Genomic DNA, 18,417 nt, shown 5'->3' on the forward strand with positions numbered 1-18,417 from the left:
GTCTGCCTGGTCTAGGACTGCTCTGGCGACTGCAAGAGTTGGCCTTCCCCAACCCGGTACTCTGTTGCTATTTGGGGACTACAGATCCCATCAGCGCCTGCCAGCGTAGCCCTGCTCCCCATCATGGCTGTTAAGGAGGGGGCTGCTGCTTAGAAGGAAGGTAACCACCCTTTGGACTTCTCTCGAAAGAGAGCCTCTGAGGGTCCAAGCGTCTGGGTAGGGTCTCATGGGAAAAGGTATATTGAGGCCCCAAGCTATGCAAGGCCTTGGAGGTGAAAACCGAGCGCTCAAAAGCAGTGCAATGCCCTCCGTCAAGTCTCGTTCCTGCCAGGAGCTGGGCCTCTGAATTCTGCACCAGCTGGAGTTTCCCAGCAGTCTCTATAGAGTCGTAAGGGAACCTGCGGGTCATCTAGCCCAACCTGCCCTGCAGTGTAGAAATCGCAACTCAAGCATCCCTGAAAGAGGAGCGTCCAGCCTCTGCTTAAGAACCTCCAACGAAGGAGAGTTCGCCACTGTCCAAGATCTTTTGCCGCCAGGAAGTCCTTCCTGCTGTTTAGTTGGAATCTCCTTGGCCTGCAATTCGAACCCGTCTCCCGGCCCCCATGACCCTCCTTCTGTCTTCCCTGACGGACAGGTGAGACGGAACACTTCCTCATGAAGCTGATCAACCGGCCCATCATCGTTCTGCGGGGGGAGCATGGCTTCATCGGCTGCCGGAAAGTGACCGGAACCCTGGATTCCAACCGCTCCTCCTACGACGTCTTCCAGCTGGAGTTCAACGACGGGGCCTACAACATCAAAGGTAGGGAACTCCTCCTTGGGGTGAGGGGCTTGGCTTTGGTTCTGCTAGCCCAGGGTTTCCCAAACGTGGGCCTCCAGCTGTTTGTGGACTACTATTCCCATCATCCATGTCCACTGCTCCTGCTAGTTAGGGATGATGGGAGTTGTAGTCCAAAAAAAGAGCTAGAGACCCATGTTTGGGAAACTCTGGGCTCTAGGCAGGGCTGCATTGACGTTCCACAAGAATGTCTGCTTTCCTTCTGAAAAGAGGAGCCACGTTTCTAGCCCTCCGTGTCTCCCAAGGTCCCTCTGCTACAGGCATGGCCAAACTTGGCCCTCCAGCTGTTTTGGGACTACAGTTCCCATCATCCATGACCATTGGTCCTGTTAGCTAGGGATGATGGGAGTTGTAGTCCAAAAACAGCTGGAGGGCAGAGTTTGGCCATGCCTGCTCTGGTACCATGTTGCTGGACTACAACTCCCAGCAACCTGACCCTTGGCTCCGCTGGGCACTGGAGTTCCTCTCAGCCCCCTCTGCCATGTGAGCAACCCCTGGCGCTCCGTGACCCCCTTTCCCTTCTCCGCTTCCAGATTCCACTGGGAAGTACTGGACGGTGGGCAACGAGGCCTCCGTCTCCAGCAGCAGCGACACGCCGGTGGACTTCTTTTTCGAGTTCTGCGACTACAACAAGGTGGCCATCCGAGTGAATGGGAAATACTTGAAGGGCGACCACGCCGGTGTCCTCAAAGCCTCTGCCGACACAATCGACCCCTCCACCCTCTGGGAGTATTAAATGCACTTTAGCACTTCCCTCTCTCGGTTCCAAGCCCCCCATCCTTCCATCCACCCCTCCCTTTCCCCTCCCCTCTCTCTGTGTCTCCCCTCTTCACTTTCAGTTGCCAATTTCTCTTGTTTTCCCTGTTCGGTTGCCTCCGTTCCTAAAACAGAGAGGCTCCCTTCCCCGGCTGTCCTGCTGCTTCTCTCCCGCTGTAGAGGTTTTGGGTTGATCTTGTCTCTTTGAAACTGGAAAAATGTAATTAACCTGCAGAAAACGGTGCACTTCTTGCGGGGTGTGTGTGTGTGTGTTGCTTTGTTGGAATACCAAACTCAGTCCTCTGAATTTGAAAGGGAATAAATCCCGCTAAAGTAGAGCAGCCTCTTTCGCCCCCTTTATTGGCATCTCCCCTGATGCCATTGATGTGGGGCGAATCTAGTATTGACCTAAGCCAAGAAGCTAGTTTAGCAAAGCCTCTGCTGTTTCCGCTTTCTTGGTTCAATGCTGGCCATGTGGATAAGCCTGAAAAGGGCTTCTCCCTTCTTCTGTAGGATCTGTCCGTCTCTCTTTCCTCCTTGGCTTTTTCATAAACACTTCCTTTTCCTTACTCAGGCAGAGGAGTCTTCTCCTGCCACACCTTCTCCCTCCATGAAGTGTCAGGGGGACAGCCTGATGAACGGTGTGTGGGTGAAGTCCGAGAGTCAGTTTAGAGACCGACTTTGGCCAGCGAGTTAAGTACAGTTACTGAGGACTAGGAGCTTTGCCCACGTTTTTAAAAATCAGCGAGCTGCTTTTGGTGGACCACTGCTAAGTCATTCATCTCGTCGGGGGCTGAGCTTGAGGAAGAGCTCGCCCTCTGTTGCTCTTAGGTGCCCAGGGAGCATCTCTTGAGTAAAAAGGCTTGAAACAACCGCACTGGCAAAGCTGTGCCACTGCCTTACTCTCCCTCTCTGTGTCCCTCAGGGGCTGCGAGTTGCTGTTAGAAAGCCCCTTTCCTCCCTCCCCTCTTTTATATTACTGTCTTTGATATCTCGAAATAATAGAAGGGATCACAGCTACTTGCGAAATTACTGCCTGTCCGTGACGGCATCTGATAGATGTCAAACTGCACACCTGATCTGCACCAGTCCCTCTTCCTTGCCTCCCATAGGGGGTGGGGCCCGTGAAAGACCTTTATTTTACTCCTCCGTGCCTCCCAACAATGGAGTGGTTGGCCCCAGAGCCTCAGGCGGTGTTGTTTCCCTCTTCCTAAGTGACCCTCTCCTGGCTGGGGCTTTGTGTCTCAAGGGGAGTCTTCTCTCAGTCGTGTTTGTGTGGGTGCAGAAGCAGAGCTCTGGACTGAGGAAGAGGCCAGGGAAGGTGGTGAAAGGGGGGGTGTGACACCCACGTTGCAGAGGTCTTTGAGAAGGGGGCTCTCTACGCTTTTCAACCGCTTCCTGGACTCTGTGGGGGAAGCAGGTTGCCGCTCTCAGTTCACAGGAATAGACAGCCTTTTTTAAAATTAGCAGCCTTTGCACAGTAATAGCACAGCACATTTCCTCCCTCCCCCCCCCCCGTCAATATAACTGGAATTTCTGCCCTACCCCGTAAGTGTTCTTCACCAAGCGGTTTTTCGGAATTGAGGCATCGCTCTCCCATCTTGGGGGCTACCTCTCCTCTGCCCCCCGCAGCCCCTCACGTGCCTCTTCCAGGGTTCCCCCCCCCCAAGGCTGCTCTGAACCCCCTCTTGCCCCCCAGCCGATTGCTCTGCTTGTGGGGTTCCTGGGGTGACCCAAGGTGACCAAACAGCGTGTTTCTTGTCTATTTATATATGCTCTCTCCGAAGAGCCCACCTCCACTGTCTGTACTAGATTTGCAGTATTGTATAATCCATTTGTAGCGTGTTGCTTAACTGTTCGGGAGTTTGGAAAAAGTCCTGTGTACCTTGGTTTCTTCTTCTGGGCTGCCTTTTTGGGGGTCCCCTCCTTTCCCTCGGCCAACCCGGGGCCCTCCAGAGGTTTGGCACCCCAGCTCCCATCTGCCGCAACGTCACTCAACCACGTTGGCTGGGGCAAGTGGTCCAAAAACATCTGAATGGCGCCAGCTGTGGCTCTTTGCTTGGGCAGCCTCTGCCTGTTCCAGCACCCCAATTTCCCATGCACTGCAGAGGGAGGAAAAGATTTCCTTTGTGACTGAACTCCACCTGACCATCAGCCCCCCTGCAGCCACGGCTGGAGCACGCCTGGGTTTTCCTGTTGCCAAAATTCAAAGCACCAGCCCTCCTTTTGCTCCAGGCGGGAGGACGCGACAAGCCTTAAACGTGCCACGCACCCTTTGCCACCTTCAGGGGCCTTTTCCGCACTTGGTGCTAAATTCTGAAGCAGCTGGAATGATTTGCCTTACTAGGAAAGGAGGGTCACTTCTGGGGTGGCCCAGGAGCTCTGCGTGGATTTAGCCAGACATTTTGGGAGTGGTGAAGTCCAGGGAATTCTCAAGGGAAACACACAGAGCTTTGGGAAAGGGGGCGGCTGCCGGGGGGCTGAGTGTCTGCCACCCCCCCCCAAATCCTTCAATACTTGCTGGCCTTCATCCTTCATGCTGCACCCCCACCCCAAAACCCCTTATTTCATGGATGACTGTTTGAAACTTGTAACCCCAGCTGGCTTCTCCCATGTAACGATTTTTTTAAAGCCGAGAATCCTCCTTGCCTTTCTTCCTTGGCTGTTGTGGCTCTGAAAAAAAACAACTACTCACGTTCTGGTATATTTGGTTCAAGTTTTTTTTCCTTGATATTTTTTTTTGTAAGTGCCATTTGTATAACAAGCTTCAAATGGAGAAGTGACAAAATTAAAAACCTGCATTCAGATAAGGAACAAAAACGTGTCATTTCTCTTCTTTTCCCCACGCCCCAAAAAACCCTCCTATATGTGTACACACACACACACACACACACACAAACACAAGTGTTTCTGGTTTGACTAAGCACACTTCAGAAATCCTTCCAAGCTAATGCTGGTCAGTACAGACCAGGGTTTCCCCAACTTGGGTCTTCAACTGCTTTTGGGCTAGAATTCCCATCATCCCTGACCCAGACTGGTCTTGCTAGCTAGGGATGATGGGAGTTGTAGTCCAACAACTGCTGGGTTAAGACAGTACTGAGGAGATGGATCCACAGCCTGGCTCTGTTTGAGACACCTTTTCCATGGGACAAGTTCTGTTGAAGCACAAGTCCAAGCACTCCATTGCCCTGGTAGCTAGCTGTGAAGCATAACTTTTTTTATTTCTAATAGCTACTACAAACTAAAGAACTACTGGCTTGCTCAAGTGTGTTACACCTCCCACTCAGCCATCTAGTCACTACATAGATAAGACTCTCTCCACACACAGAGTCAGGCACTCCTCCTTTCTCAAAACATCAGATCAGATGCTTGCAATGGGAGGGGGTCAAAATATCAACATCCCCTGCCCCCAGTTTCTCTCAGGAGGAAGCGCTCAGCCCCCCTCACATCTTTGATCCAAGAAGAACATAACTGCATGCTGGGTCAAGCCAAATCGCCCCCCCCCCCAAGTCCATCATCCTGTTCTTGAAGGGGCCAATTTTGGAAAATCTTGAAGCAGGACCACAGCTCAATAGCCCACTCCCCTACTGCGGTTTCCAGCAACAGATATCACCCTTGTCATTGAGTAAATTGGTATACTGCTCTTCATCCACAAATCTGAGGGTGGTCTACAACATAAAATTGCAGGATTAAAACCACAAAATCCATAGCAAAAATAAAAACAACAAACCAATACTTGTCCATCCTCCTCAAAAAAACCACCACATTTAAAAGGGCATCAGCTGCCGATCACCCAAAGGCCTGGGAGAAGAGGAACACTTTCATCTAGTGCCTAAAAACATACATAGTGAAGGTGCCAGCCGAAACTCCCTAGGGCCACCACAGAAAAGGCCCCGTTCTCGTATTGCCACCCTCTGGCCCTCTCATGGAGGAGGCACGTGAAGAAGGGCCTCAGAAGAGGAAGATCACAGGGTCTGGCTTTAGAAGAGGATTGGACAAATTCACACAGATGACTAGCTACCATGGCTCTGCTCGGCTTCCACAGTCGGAGGCAGCGATTTTTCTGAATCCCAAGTTGCTGGAAACTGCAGGAGGGGAGAGTTGCTTTTGTGCCGTGATCCCGCTTGCGGGTTTCCCATTGGAGCGTCTGGTCAGCTACTCTGGAGGACTAGAAGGCTCACCTTGTACTATGGTGCAGCAGGTCTCAGTGCACTCACAATCTTGTACTATGGTGCAGCAAATAACAATATTCAGATTAAAGTCTTTTGTAAGACCACAGCATCCACACGCAGAGAGGAGGTTGGCCGCTGCATCTCTGCATGATTTACTGTTCTTGATTTGCCTCCTTCCAGCAGGTGGTGGTGAGAAGCCCTAGTCTCAGCAATGGAATGTGGTGGGTCATTTAATAGCTCCTCAGGCAGAAAGCAATGCTTAGCCCCACAGAACCATAGCATTGCAGAGTTGGGAGGTACCCGGGGGGTCGTCTAGTCCAGCCCCCTGCCATTTGGGAATCCTAACTAAAGCATCCCTGATGGATGGCCATCCAGCCTCTGCTAAGAACATCTGCCTAGGAGGGAAGCCTCAGGAAAACACCAGAGAGCTGCTGGTCAGTTTCAGCAATACTGAGCTAGGTGGGCCAGGGGGCTGACTCTAAGGCAGTTCCAACACTCTGCAGGAATCCTGAGGAATCCCTACATTTGCCCAGTGCAGAGCAAGTATGATCAGAGCAGCCTGTTAGGAGTTATGTGTGCAGCAGCTTGTGAAAAGTGGGGGATGGGTCCCCCAGGGCGGGGGGTCTCCTATAATGCTGTTCTGCAGCAGCTTTCCAGACTGCGGCTGGTGTGTGAAAACGGTTGGTCCAGAGGTGTCTGAAAATAAGAAGCTGCAGCCGGGTGCTCCAGTCCTCGTTGCCAGTAGCAATTTGCTGGAGGTTCTTTTATTTGTGGCAGAATCCGTTCTGCAGCCAGGCTCTGCTTCTCCCTGCACAGCAAGGCTTGAGGGCAAGGGGAGTGGGGTCGCCTCTCCATCACCTTTTGGGAAAGAAGGGGCAGCCTTGCTCTGATTTGTTGTCTGAGAGAAACGGGGAGGGGGGGCCTCGCCTTTGGGAGGGGAAAGCCGCCCTCCTTGCAGGCCTCCTGGCTAACAGGCATTTGGTCAGCCTGCTTTTGGGCCGCAATGCTGCTGAATCTGGTTGGCCACCATGAGGACAGGAGGCTGGCTAAGTAATGGGGCTGATCCTGCAGGCTCTGTTATGCTCCAGTGCTGCTAAGCAAAGCATTTGGTCCCCTTTTGCTGGCAGGACTGTGAGATCCAAAGCAGTTCAGTGTTACCTGCAAATGCATGGAATGCAAGGAACCTTGTCTCAGGGGTAGCCTTAAAACAAACTCTGCTCAAACCCAGCTGAGCTCAACAGGGCTTGCTTGAGAGTAGACCCTGGGAGTCTCCCATTGGAGACTAACAAACTGGTTCCATAAGCAATTCCAGCCATCTCAGCTGCTGCACGAATTAACATTCATTGACGGCCCTTCCACTGGGCTGAGGCAGCCTCCCAGATACTGCATTTATGTTCTAAATGTGCAGCTGGACAAATGTTTTGTGCAGTGTCAGAAAAGTGCAGCGTGAAGCAAGTTGTTTGGTTTTTTTTTTGCAGTTGGGCATGTGGGGTTTCTAAGGAACTGGGTTGTGTTGATAACAGAAATAAGGTGAGGAAAAGAATGTTCAAAATGAAGATGAAGGCTGGTTCCTTTCACATCTCCCTAACCTGCCCTCTTCACCTCTCCTCTGTCCCCAGCACTCAGTTCATGGAGTTTGCATCTCACCCCCACCCCACCCCCCTTTCCAAGGCAGCCAAGCTGAACTCTGGCCCTCTTGAAGAGGGGAAGGGTCTCTGACCATGGAGGGGCTGCCTGACGCTTTGATGCTGCAAGGAAGGAGGGAGGGGGACACCTTGGCTCTGAATAGCAGCTTGGGGGGGGGCTTGGCTTGTCCTCCCTCCTCTTTTCCCTTCACCTCCCCCACCTCCTTTATTTGAAGAGGTCAGGGAGAGAAAGGCAGGAAGAAAGACAACAGCCCCCAACCCCCTGCCCTGCTTGGGCCCAGACAGGCCTTTCTCCTCCACACAAAGGAAATGCTTTCTGCAGCAGTGGAGGCTCCAGCAACCCACAGATCAGGCTAAAACTGACATGTGGGGGGCCACTCCTGTTAAGAGGAAGGAGCAACAGAGCTGTCCATTTGTCCACTTTCAAATCACTTTGCAAATTAAACACAAAAGTCTCCGTGAAAATTCATCTAGTTTCTCCTGATACGCAGGTCTGTTTGCAGCTGTCATTTTTGCTTATTTGAACAAACCTGGTAAAGCTGGGGTCTTGCTTCCTAGTTTGAAGAGACGCTCGAGGAAATCAAAACACGGCTGATGGAGGAGAGACCCTGAAATAAGCTCTCTCCAGTCATATTATGCAGAGGATCAGGCTGTCAAAGAGTTGAAGGCAAGGTGGGGTTGGGGATGGGGTGGCTGACGGGGGGGGGGGGGGGAGAGGGATGCAGGATGCTCCTGCCCTTTGAGCTAATCTTGCTGGATGTGCCTGTCACTCATCCACACACACAGCTGCACATCCATTTAATGGGGGCAGATCTCTTCCTCGTGGGGAAGGAAAGGCCACTGTACAACCTATTGCTCTTTACCCTACACTGGCAAACCAAGGCGAGGGAGCAGATCCCTGGCCCTCTCCAATTCTTGCAAAGGAGGGTGCGTCAGAATTCCCCACCTGGTGAGGCAGGGGAGAAAGAGATTTGCCTTTAAAAATGAATAATCTAACCCTCCAAATGACATGAATTGCATCCACATGGAGAGATGTCAGTGCTGGGAGCTGGGGATTTAGGACTGGTGTTTAGGGGTGGAATCAGAAGAACTCTACTCTGCAAACACCCTGGTTATTATGGTTCTATTATGGCTATCTTCTGCAACACATTGGCACAATGATAGAGCATCCATGGCAGATTTATCCTGCTTTAGCTTGTTCCACTACGGCATTGTTGCTCTCCAGAGGAGTCATGGCAAGAGGAAATCAGGACCAAAATAACCCAGAACATTTCCCGTATAAGAAGCTACAGGATTTCAGAGGAAGAGTCTCTTGGCTCAGACCAATAGCCCACCTTGTCCAGCTTCTTTTTCTTGCAGCGGCTGTTCAGATGCTTTGCCACCTATAACCACAAACAACAAAAGGTGTGGAGAAACCAGAAGCCAGGTTGGGGGGGGGGAAGAAACAACCACCCAATGAGAGTGCACAAGGTTGTTGTTTTAATTACAAAAAATTCAAATTACAATATAATACAGAGACTTTTTACACACAGAATATTAGAACGGTTTCCTACCAGAAGGTAAAGAAAAAAATATTCTTTTTTCCTTTCTTTATTAATAAACCACTTATTCGTTTTTAAGCTATTGTTATACAAAGTTGCAGGACATGCACAATTTCCCCTCAATAGGGTTTGCTCTTATTTTTCCATTTCTTTTCTTTTTTTGCGAAGTGCAAATACAAGATTTCTCTCTCCACCTTTTAAGGCAAGTTAAATGCGACACTGCAAATTTGATAATAGAAAGTACCTGTTAAAATGTCAAGCTTGGGGTGTACAAAATACACACTTCCCTGTGTCTACCCGTAAAGAGAGATGAACTTTTTTTTAATTAAAAAAAAAAAAAGCCACAAAGGAAAATGCAAATACAAAAGAAGAGAGGAGGTCGTAAGAACCTGGAGCCCACAGGGGCACGTTTACAACAGCCTTTGCTAACTGCTGCCCAGCCAGATGTTTTGCACTACAATGCGCAGCCAGGAGGGCCATATTGTATACTCATCACAGCTGTACTAGCTGGGGCTGATGGGAGTTGTACTGCAGAACAACTGGAGGGCGCCCTGTCCAGGAAGCCTGGCTCAAGCTCAAGGGACTGCAATGTTACCCATGCTAAACCGTCCTGGTTCGAAGTGAAGCGGTTGTTTCCAGGCTGGACCTCTTCAGGCTATTTTTTTTTAATCCCCCTATGCAGGAAAATAACACGGCAGGGGGAAGTGGCCAGACCAGAATCCTTGAGCTTGCTAGCTTTATGCGTGCAAGGATTTTAAAAAAAAAAAACATTGAGCAGAGAAGCATTCTGTCATGAGAGGCCTCACCTGCAGGTGGAGCGGCCTGGACAGAAGCACACCACTGCAGTGAGAAGCCAGCCTTCACACTACGTCACAGCACGGGGGCAACGCTCTCTCATGTCAGACCCTTAGGTTTGGTAAAGTTTCCCTGGCCGAAGTCCAGAAAACCCCTCCCAAAGAGACGATGCTCTCCCCGTGCGAAACTTGGAAAAGGCAACCAACATATAACCGAAGTTAAGATTCATCGTGGAATACCTGCAAGAAAGGAAATCCTGGCCACCTACGGGCCCCTTCCCCTGCAGATGGCTGCCCTTTCTCCCCAACGTGGCGTTCTTAACATGGGAAGGGACCGAGGACCAAAATCTGCTTCAAGGGATGTGGGGGGCTCATTGTTTAGGACAAAGTCGCGCAACCCCAAACAAGAAGTTGCAAGGAGAAAGGAGAAATGCTCAAGGGGACGCTTCCACGGGGGGGGGGGGGGGGGAGAGAGGCAATTGAACAAGGCTGTTCAAGAAGTGTCAGGAGCTGGACCTTGGCATCTCTGTTCACGATCATAGGCTAAGGAGGTCTTTGCTTCAGGCTTACACATCAAAATGAGCAAGGCCAAAAATCATGTTTTAAGTCAGTATGGACCCCAGGAGGTTTTCTCCATTGCTCGTGGGCAGGCAAAGAATGAGGAAAGAGTGTTTTCGTTTCAGATGCAGTAAAAAAGGCACCGTCCTTGCAGTCAAAATGCCTCAATTTCCCAAGAGGTGGATTATCCCCGCTTAAAGAATTATTTTACTCAGAGCACCAGAATGATGGGAGGCAGAGGCTAAGGAGCCATTCAGCTTGGGTGGGTATCTTTCTTCAGTATTTTGTCTATGCAAAGAGGAGGACCCCTGGCCAAATAAAAAACCTCATTGAAAGGGGCACCAAGTGGGGGTGGAGGAATAGGCCATGCCATCCATGCTAAATGGCTTTTGAAATCCACTGGATATGAAGAACGGCAACAGCTGAGCTTCCAATCTCTGGCTTACAGGAGCTGCCGCCACCCAAGTCTCCATCTCTACAGGAAGCAGCCTGAAATGAATGGAGGCTATGAACTAGAGTCAGCACAGAAAATGGGGAGGTGGTCAAGGGCCAAGGGCCTCACGGGTCCAGCAAACTGCAGTGAAAGGTCTCCAGTCGTACTAGGGCAACAGCAGCCAGCTTTAGCTGCACCTCTGCCTGCTCCCAACTACCTTCACTCAAGTACAAACATCCACAAAGACCTTCCAAAATGCTACGGTTTAGAGATAACAAACGGTAAACTTCATGTGAGCTGGTCAAAGCAAAGGGGAAGAGAGCACAGTAGCCTAACAACAGGGAAACGCCATTCTTAGGACCTGCTGTTGGCGTGCAAGGATCTGCTCGGTCGGCATTAGGAAGGCTCTAAACATCTTGCTAAAGGCACCCAGGGCCCCTGCACATGCCAGGGCGATTCTGCAGCCTGTTGGCAAAAACGTCAAGCTCCTTGCCAGAAGTTGAGCTTTGCCTCTGAGCACTGGCCACTCTGGGGAGCCTCCCACTCTGCACAGCCAACACAAACACTGTGAGCGCATCAGAATTCCCCAAGACAAAATGGGGTGCAAGGTCCTCACCCGCATCTTTCAAGACACATGGACACAGCATCAGGATGTCCCGGCACAACTGTCCATGGGCACATGAATGGGCTGGTAGGCAGGAAGGCCACCCGCGCTTTATCTGCAACCTGGGGAACGCTGCCTCCCCAGGGAAATTGTGCCTGCTGCATAGAATGTGGACCTGGCCCACAGCTCCGAGCGCGCAGGGGGTTCTCCTCCCAGCGAGACCCACGGAAGGGGAGCCAAAGTGACTGGGGGAAGATTCAATGCCGCTGGGCTTTAGTCTGCATGCACGCTGCAGAAGCAATCCTGGAAAGGCAGTGCCAACGGACAAACTGGGAGCGATGCACCAACACCAAGTGCTTTCAGAAGCAGCTTCTCTTATCAATTAAACCGCAGGATGGCACCCACAGGCCACCTCTTTGTCTACAGCTGTGATACAAGAGGGGTTTATTTCATACATAGCTGGTTGCTGCATGCACTCACACACGCCCTCCCATCCTTTGTTTCCTGACAGCTAGCCCTGTTGATGTCGCTTTTCTCCAAACACAGCACCACCTGCATGTCCGGCAATTGCTACATCAAATAATCTTTTGTTTTAAAGTTAAGATGCTAATGTCAAAACCTGAAGAGAAATCAACCGAAGAGCACTTGGCCAGCTGTATCGTGACCCCTTTTAAGAATCACTGAACAGGAGCAGCAGTGTCGACAAACAGCATGATTTTAAACTACGGCAAACATGGAACAGTCAACGCAATGGAACTTTTAAGCCAACAGGTTACACAGAACGAACTTGGAATGCAGGTATTGCCAGATTCATCCGCAGCGCGCGCGCACACACACACACACACACACACACACACACACACGCAGTTGTTCTCTCTCTGTAGCAAAGGAGTCATTGTTTCACTTTTGTTACACACTCCCTCAGCTATTCCCAACCTGGTGCCCTCCAGATGTTATAGACTCAGCCCCCCACCCAGCCTGGCCAATGATCAGGTGAGTTGCAGTCCAGGAGAGCACCAAATAAAATGAGTGGGAGGGATTGAAACAGATCAGTTTCCAAATAAATAGGTGGTGGTGCCTGGGTACGTATTGCAAGGGAAGAGGGGAGGGCAAGAGGCAACAGCATCCCCACGGCTATTGGGAGAATTGTTTTGGTTGCCTCTCAGGGTTTAAGGTTTGCCTGTTTTCAGTGCCCTGGTGGAGCTCATGCAGGGAGCTCCCAAAACCATGAGCAGCCTTCCATTCAAGGAGGAGGGGGGCCAACATCGGAAGAGAGGGGAAAGGGGGGAGCTGCCATATCTGGCTTTGTCTGTGGCCCATAGTCCCAGGACTACGAAGGTCAAAGGGAAGGTCGGGGGAGAGAAGAGCCCAACTCAGAACTGGTTCCACGCCCCCACTCCACCCCAAAGATGCTTTATCGTAATACTTCTAAAAGGAAAAGAGACCCAGAATTTCAAAGAGTAAGTGCGAAATGTATTTATTATTAAGCAAAAGGGTGGTTGGAAATTCTTCTCCATTGGAGTTATTTTCTGTGAGTTGCTCATAATCCTAGCAAATGAGAGCATCCATGTTCACAGCTTTGCGGAAAAAAACTGTTTCAAATGGCTGGCGTTAAGTCAGGCAGACAGGATGTGATCCAGTGCTCATTCCTGCCGCACTCGCCGCACAGAAGCCTTAAAGTGTGGACAGACCTGACGTGTCATTGTGCGAGAAGTGGTCCGTATCTGGCACCAGAGACCCCTCCTTGAAGCAGAGGCAGGACTACAGAGCTCTGGAGTTCCGCAAGTCATGCAGAAGGTCAGTGCTCAGGCACATGGGAGCCTCTGAAGGGCAGGCTGCAACCGGCTGTGCATTTGCCGGCGTTGGTACAAAACAGCCCTTAAGCCAAGGGTGGGGAATCCATGGTGGTCCTCCGGAGGCTGCTGGACTACAACTCCCATCATCCCTCTGGGCATGGGAGCTGGAGACCAACAAACCCTCTTCCAGCCCTGCCTGGAATAATCCAAATGGAAAGCTGCAGGCTGAAGGTTTCCACAGCCGAGTGCGGTGGGTCAGCGGCTCAAGAATCCAAGGAAGCCTTTGCACATATGCAGAGCGCCCAGGAGCACTTGGGTCATGACTGCCCTGTCCCAATTAACGAGGGCTCCACTGGCCTCGTGGAGCTCCCATGTATGCAGGAGCAACTTTGCGACCTTCTGGGAGCTGGAAATGCCTTTCAAGTGTGCAGGGGGGAATTCCTTGACCTCCAAGCCTGCAAGATGCCCCAGAGTGCTTCAGACCACAACTAGACAAGTCAACGAGAGGTACTCCCAACATGCTGAAGACCCCGAACACCGACCACAACACCAGAGGAGGCAGAAGCTCGCCTGTGAAGCCAGCCGACGCTCACCCGGTTCCTTCCAAGGATTCCGGACACATCACCACCCACACCGCCCTCCCTGCAGCTGTACCAGGATTCAACCCACAAGGCTTTCCATGTGCAATGCAAAGCCCAGCAGGAAGCAGTCGCAGGGGCAACGCACACCAAAGCCACAGCACTGCTAAGTCAGAGGCCCAGCACCAGAGGTTTGGCTCACACACTTAAGAACTGTTCCAGCCACAGAAGCTGCATTTATTTTAAACAGATGTGGTCTCACGTTACACTGAGCTGCGCTGAGTGACAGCAAGTCTTCAGTTTGGCACCTCGGAAGAATCAGAGGCCTCTGATATCTCTTTGAAAAGCCAGACCCACCAACACACTGAGTCGGGGAAGGCTGGGTTGCAGCCAACGCGAGTCCTGCTCAGAGTGGAGGCATTGAACTTCATGGACACGGCCAACTTAGGCTCACTGGTTTCAACGGGTCTACTCTTGAGTAGGACTTAGTTGGCTGCAACCCACCGTCTGACTCCTGTGCCAAAGGCACAAGATGGTTGTGGTGGGAAGAGCTCTGCTGGGGTTTCTCCCTGACCTGAGGGCCACAGAAGCTGCCAATCTGGTCTTTGCAACGGCCTCTGCCAACTTCTGCTGGCCTCGGTGGTTTCCCATCAATGGTTTAATTTGCCCGTCAACCACACCGCTCAAAATCTGTAGCTGGCCAGAGCTGAACCTCCTACCTGATTCTTTCCCACTCTCGGCACTGTTTGGACAGGCAAGAGAACTGTGGTTTTGGCACGTGGGTCCGAGTCGTCGCTGCCTCTTGCCAGACAAGCACCCTGCACCCCCTGCCTACCTCACTGAGTGGAGAACTTCCTTCCTAGACGAGCGGCGGAAGCAAAAGGGTGCCAGGGCGAGCCTCCTGTCCCTTCCGCTTCCCGCAACAGAGACTGGGCAGCAAAGGTGCTGATCTTGCCTTGGGGGACGAGAAGACCGGAGGGTCGCCCAGGAGCGTGTTCAGCGCTTGCAGTTTACTGGGACAGTGGAGAAGAGAGGAAGGGGCGGGCTGCGTCAGCCAGTGTGTGGACTTTCCCTGCAGAGACTTCCCAAAGTCCTGGCGCCGCCCTGAGCCGGGTCAGAACCGGTGCCGCGGCTGTGGGCCAAAGTGCATCGGGAGGTTGTGCTCCAGCGGCAGGTTCACCTGGGGGAAGTCGTAGTTCACCCGCATGTTGGGCAGGGGGGGCACGTAAGGGGCAGGGATGGGCCCCATGTTGATGTGGCCAATGTTGTTGTAGAGCGGGCGGACGGGGGGCATGTTCAGCGGGTAGGCGGGGTGCACAAACGGGTAAGGGGGCATTTGGTGGTGAAGGTTCTGTGGGACCGGCCTGGGGATGGCTTCGATTCGCGGGATTTTCTCTGCAGGCTTCTCTGCCGGGGGCCCAATCCGCTTGAAACTGTTTTCTAGAGGAGGAAAGAAAGACAACAATGTGGAGGGCAGGTAAACAGCAGAATCAGCAGTTCAGCTTCAACCTTTAAAGCGATGGGGGCAGGGAAGGGCCAGCCTGACTCCCCCAGATGTTTATGGACCCCTGAGCCAAAGGCGGTCAGAAGAATCGAGAGGTCCGGCAGCAGCTATTGGAGAACCAGGCTGGCTTGGATTGAAATCTGTTTGGAAAAATCTTTCTGAGTTATCTAAAAAGTGCAATGATTAACCGAGCAGCAGATTTAAAACTGTATAAATCCTACAGAACTTTTAAAGAACACCACACGAGATATTCTCCATTTTCTAATACCGCTGCTATAAGAGATGCAGGCAACTCCCATGCTTCCTGCTTTAGGTCTACGGCTTTTGCGCATGATGGATTTTAGTCCATCAACTCATGCAATGAGCCAACTTTTTCAAAAAAACAAAAACCAGTTTCCCCCTATGTCACATATATAATTTAAAAAGAAGTAATTTCGGTGAACAGCAAATGTACTCAAACTTATTAGAGTTTGCACATGTTTTGGATTACAAACACATCAAACCTGGAAGTGCGTGTCCCGGTTTGCAACCATTTTTTGGATTACAACCCTTTTTTTTGGATTATGAACAAAAAAATTTTGGAGGCCCCATTGGCGAAAGCACGCCATGGGTTACAACCTGTTTTGGTTTACAAACAGACCTCCGGAATGGATTATGGTTGTAAACCAAGGTGCCACTGTACTTGCCATTGGAATTCACCTTTCTCAATCCTTTTCTCCAAACGTAACCTTCGGCTAAAACCCCACGGTGGTTGTAATACTCTGCTTTTTCTGCAGAAGACCTGCATGCCACGTACACAGGCCTGGCTGAAACCTGCCTGCCAAAACTCAGGCAGTGCAGCTGAGGTTATCCCAGGGTTATTATGTTATGTATTTGTGTGTTTCTATACTTTAAACTGCTCTGCGATCCTCAGATGAAGGCAGTATAGAAGTTAAATAAGTGATGATGATGATGATGATGATGATGATGATGATGATGACTACAGACCCCTTGAGGCTACAGAATATCCCTAGGATGCTGAATTGTGAAAACTCTACCAGCTCATTTTCATTTAAAGTTTGCAAGATCAACCAATAGGCAGACAAACAACCAGCCAAGTGTGTCTTGTGTGGGTAAATCATGGGGCATTGGCAGAAAGTGCTTTTTGGAATTGGGGCTGCTCCGTTCTCCAGGGACCCCCATCGACCTCTGCCTGTTAAGGGGGGAGGGGGAGGCACCACCCACCTCCGTTTTTCCTCTTTTGCTCCTCTTCAGCTTCCTTCTGAATCTCCTGGATTATCTTCTCGTCATCCTCCTAGAAAGGACAGAAACAAACAAAAGCATCAGCGAGCTAGGCTGTTTTCTCTCAACGCCCAAACAGACGAAGAAGGAAAATCGAATTTCTGTGCCGAAATCGGCAGTGAGAAAATCTGCACAATTCTGCAAATTGTGCAGAAATATGCAAACCCAAGAGACTTCTGCCAATTTTGCACACATTTTTTCTGCAAAAGTGTGTTGCTGTTTATATATTTTCCCTGGCTATTATTAGAAATCTTGCTCAGCGACCGCATCTGATTCTCGAGATCACCCCGGACACTTTGAGGCCTGAGGGCCAGGACCTTATTCGAAGAAAAGGAGATGGAGGAGGAGGTTTGCAGGAATCTGAATTTGGTACGCAGCGAATAACCACTTCCTGTGGAAACTGAGCACCCTTTCAGCCAGCCGGGTCGCTCTAAGCCCCGGCTGCCACGAAAAAGAGGTTCTGGGGGGACGCCTCTCCAGCGCTGCGGGTGCAGACGGCCGGCTGTGCAGCCGAATATCTTCAGCAACATCTTGCACTGCATTTGAAATGGGGGGGGGGGGCAAGCAGCAGGTGCACGGCCACACTGCAGACAACTTGCTGTGCGCTTGCACGAATCCTCACCCACACCGTGGAGCGTGACTAAGCCGCTTACAGGCAGAACACTGATCCTGCCGCAAAGCTTGCAAGACTGACGAAGCAGATGGCAACAAGCGGCGCCTCCCCCCAGCCCTGCCAAGGAGCAGCTGGAGCGATGCTAATCCTTTAAATGGCATCCAAGCGTGAAATGTTCAGGGGGCAGCTCCAGCTCCAGAGAGCCCCACAGCCGGGCTGCCCGGGAGAGGCTGCCTGCCATGGAGGAGGAGGCAGGCCTTGAATAATCAGATTAAGAGGCTCAATAGGAGCAGAGCTAGAAACTCAGGCCTATAAACTAAGCGCCAAATGGCTCCTGAATCCAAGGTTGCGGTCGCCAAAATGGCATGTCTGGTTGCCATTTTGGGAAAAGACAGCTTGAAAGCCTCATTTTTCAAATGATGGACCAACAGTTATAGATTCTCAGTGACAACATCTGGCCAGTGCAGATGGCAACCTTGTGCTAGGTTAAGAAATTAAAAGAAGAAAAGTCACTTGATCTAGGGGCATTCCACAGCTATACTGGCCTCTTCCATCCTCTTTTTTTTAATGGCGACATGGACTATTCATAACGGAGGAATATTCTTCACAACTGTGAGCAGGGCAGTGGGGGAAGGGAAGACAAGTGACAACGATTCACTGTGATGTTGTTTGCTGCTCCTGCTCCTGCCACACAGAATTTCTCTGCCTGCTTGCTCAGCTGGCTGGGCAGGGGGCGTCTCCCATCCGCAATGCCCACGACATATGCTGGGAGAAGGGGATTAACCAAGACTGGCAGGAAACAAAGAGTCCCCACCCTCACTCTGTCCAACGACAGGACCGGCCACAATCGCCAACACTGCTTGCCAGCCTAGACCGCACGCTCTCTCCAAAACAGGGCCATCCTTACTCCATTCTCCTTTCTCTCCATTCCTCTACCTCACCCCTCTGCATGTCCCCACATTCCAAAGTTCTCAAAAAACCTCAATTTTGGAAGCATGCCCAAAGTTACATCTTAAAACTTTATGCAGAGCATAGGATCAGGGGGACAGAAAGTGAGAGAGAGAGATGTAGACTGCAGAACTAGTTGGAGGGAGAGTCTGGCTGCCTTGCGAGATGCAAAGAACTTCAGCACAGCTTGTTTTCATTTCCCCCTTTTAATCTCTTCCTGTATTCCACCCCCCACCCCCCCATCCAATGTGGAAAACGCTCTGGATTTGGAGAGCGCCCTGGGACACGCCTGCAAAATGTGCTGTCTTTGCATAACTCATGGATGGGTTCAGGAGGCTTGCCAGCTTCCAGATTT

At 51.1% G+C, this 18,417-nt stretch overlaps 2 protein-coding genes across 3 annotated transcripts in view; one reads left to right on the forward strand and one right to left on the reverse strand.

The window, feature by feature from the left end:
• The window catches only part of FSCN1 (fascin actin-bundling protein 1), a 43,147-nt gene extending 38,733 nt beyond the window's left edge, over positions 1-4,414 (forward strand). For both annotated transcript variants that reach the window (XM_083711645.1, XM_083711644.1), the window contains exons 4-5: positions 635-802; positions 1,372-4,414. In XM_083711645.1, coding sequence (XP_083567771.1) covers positions 635-802; positions 1,372-1,574 — 371 coding nt within the window. In that variant the 3' untranslated portion in view covers positions 1,575-4,414. The remainder of the gene's footprint in view (positions 1-634; positions 803-1,371) is intronic.
• A 4,454-nt stretch (positions 4,415-8,868) lies between these two features.
• The window catches only part of RNF216 (ring finger protein 216), an 82,656-nt gene continuing 73,107 nt past the window's right edge, over positions 8,869-18,417 (reverse strand). The window contains exons 16-17 of the mRNA XM_083711402.1: positions 16,445-16,514; positions 8,869-15,156 (exon numbers count right to left, since the gene is read on the reverse strand). Of these exons, the coding sequence (XP_083567528.1) occupies positions 14,831-15,156; positions 16,445-16,514 (396 nt within the window). The 3' untranslated portion in view covers positions 8,869-14,830. The remainder of the gene's footprint in view (positions 15,157-16,444; positions 16,515-18,417) is intronic.

This window comes from Podarcis gaigeae (assembly GCF_964106915.1).
Source record: "Podarcis gaigeae genome assembly, chromosome: 14".
In the NCBI taxonomy this organism is placed as follows: domain Eukaryota; kingdom Metazoa; phylum Chordata; class Lepidosauria; order Squamata; family Lacertidae; genus Podarcis; species Podarcis gaigeae.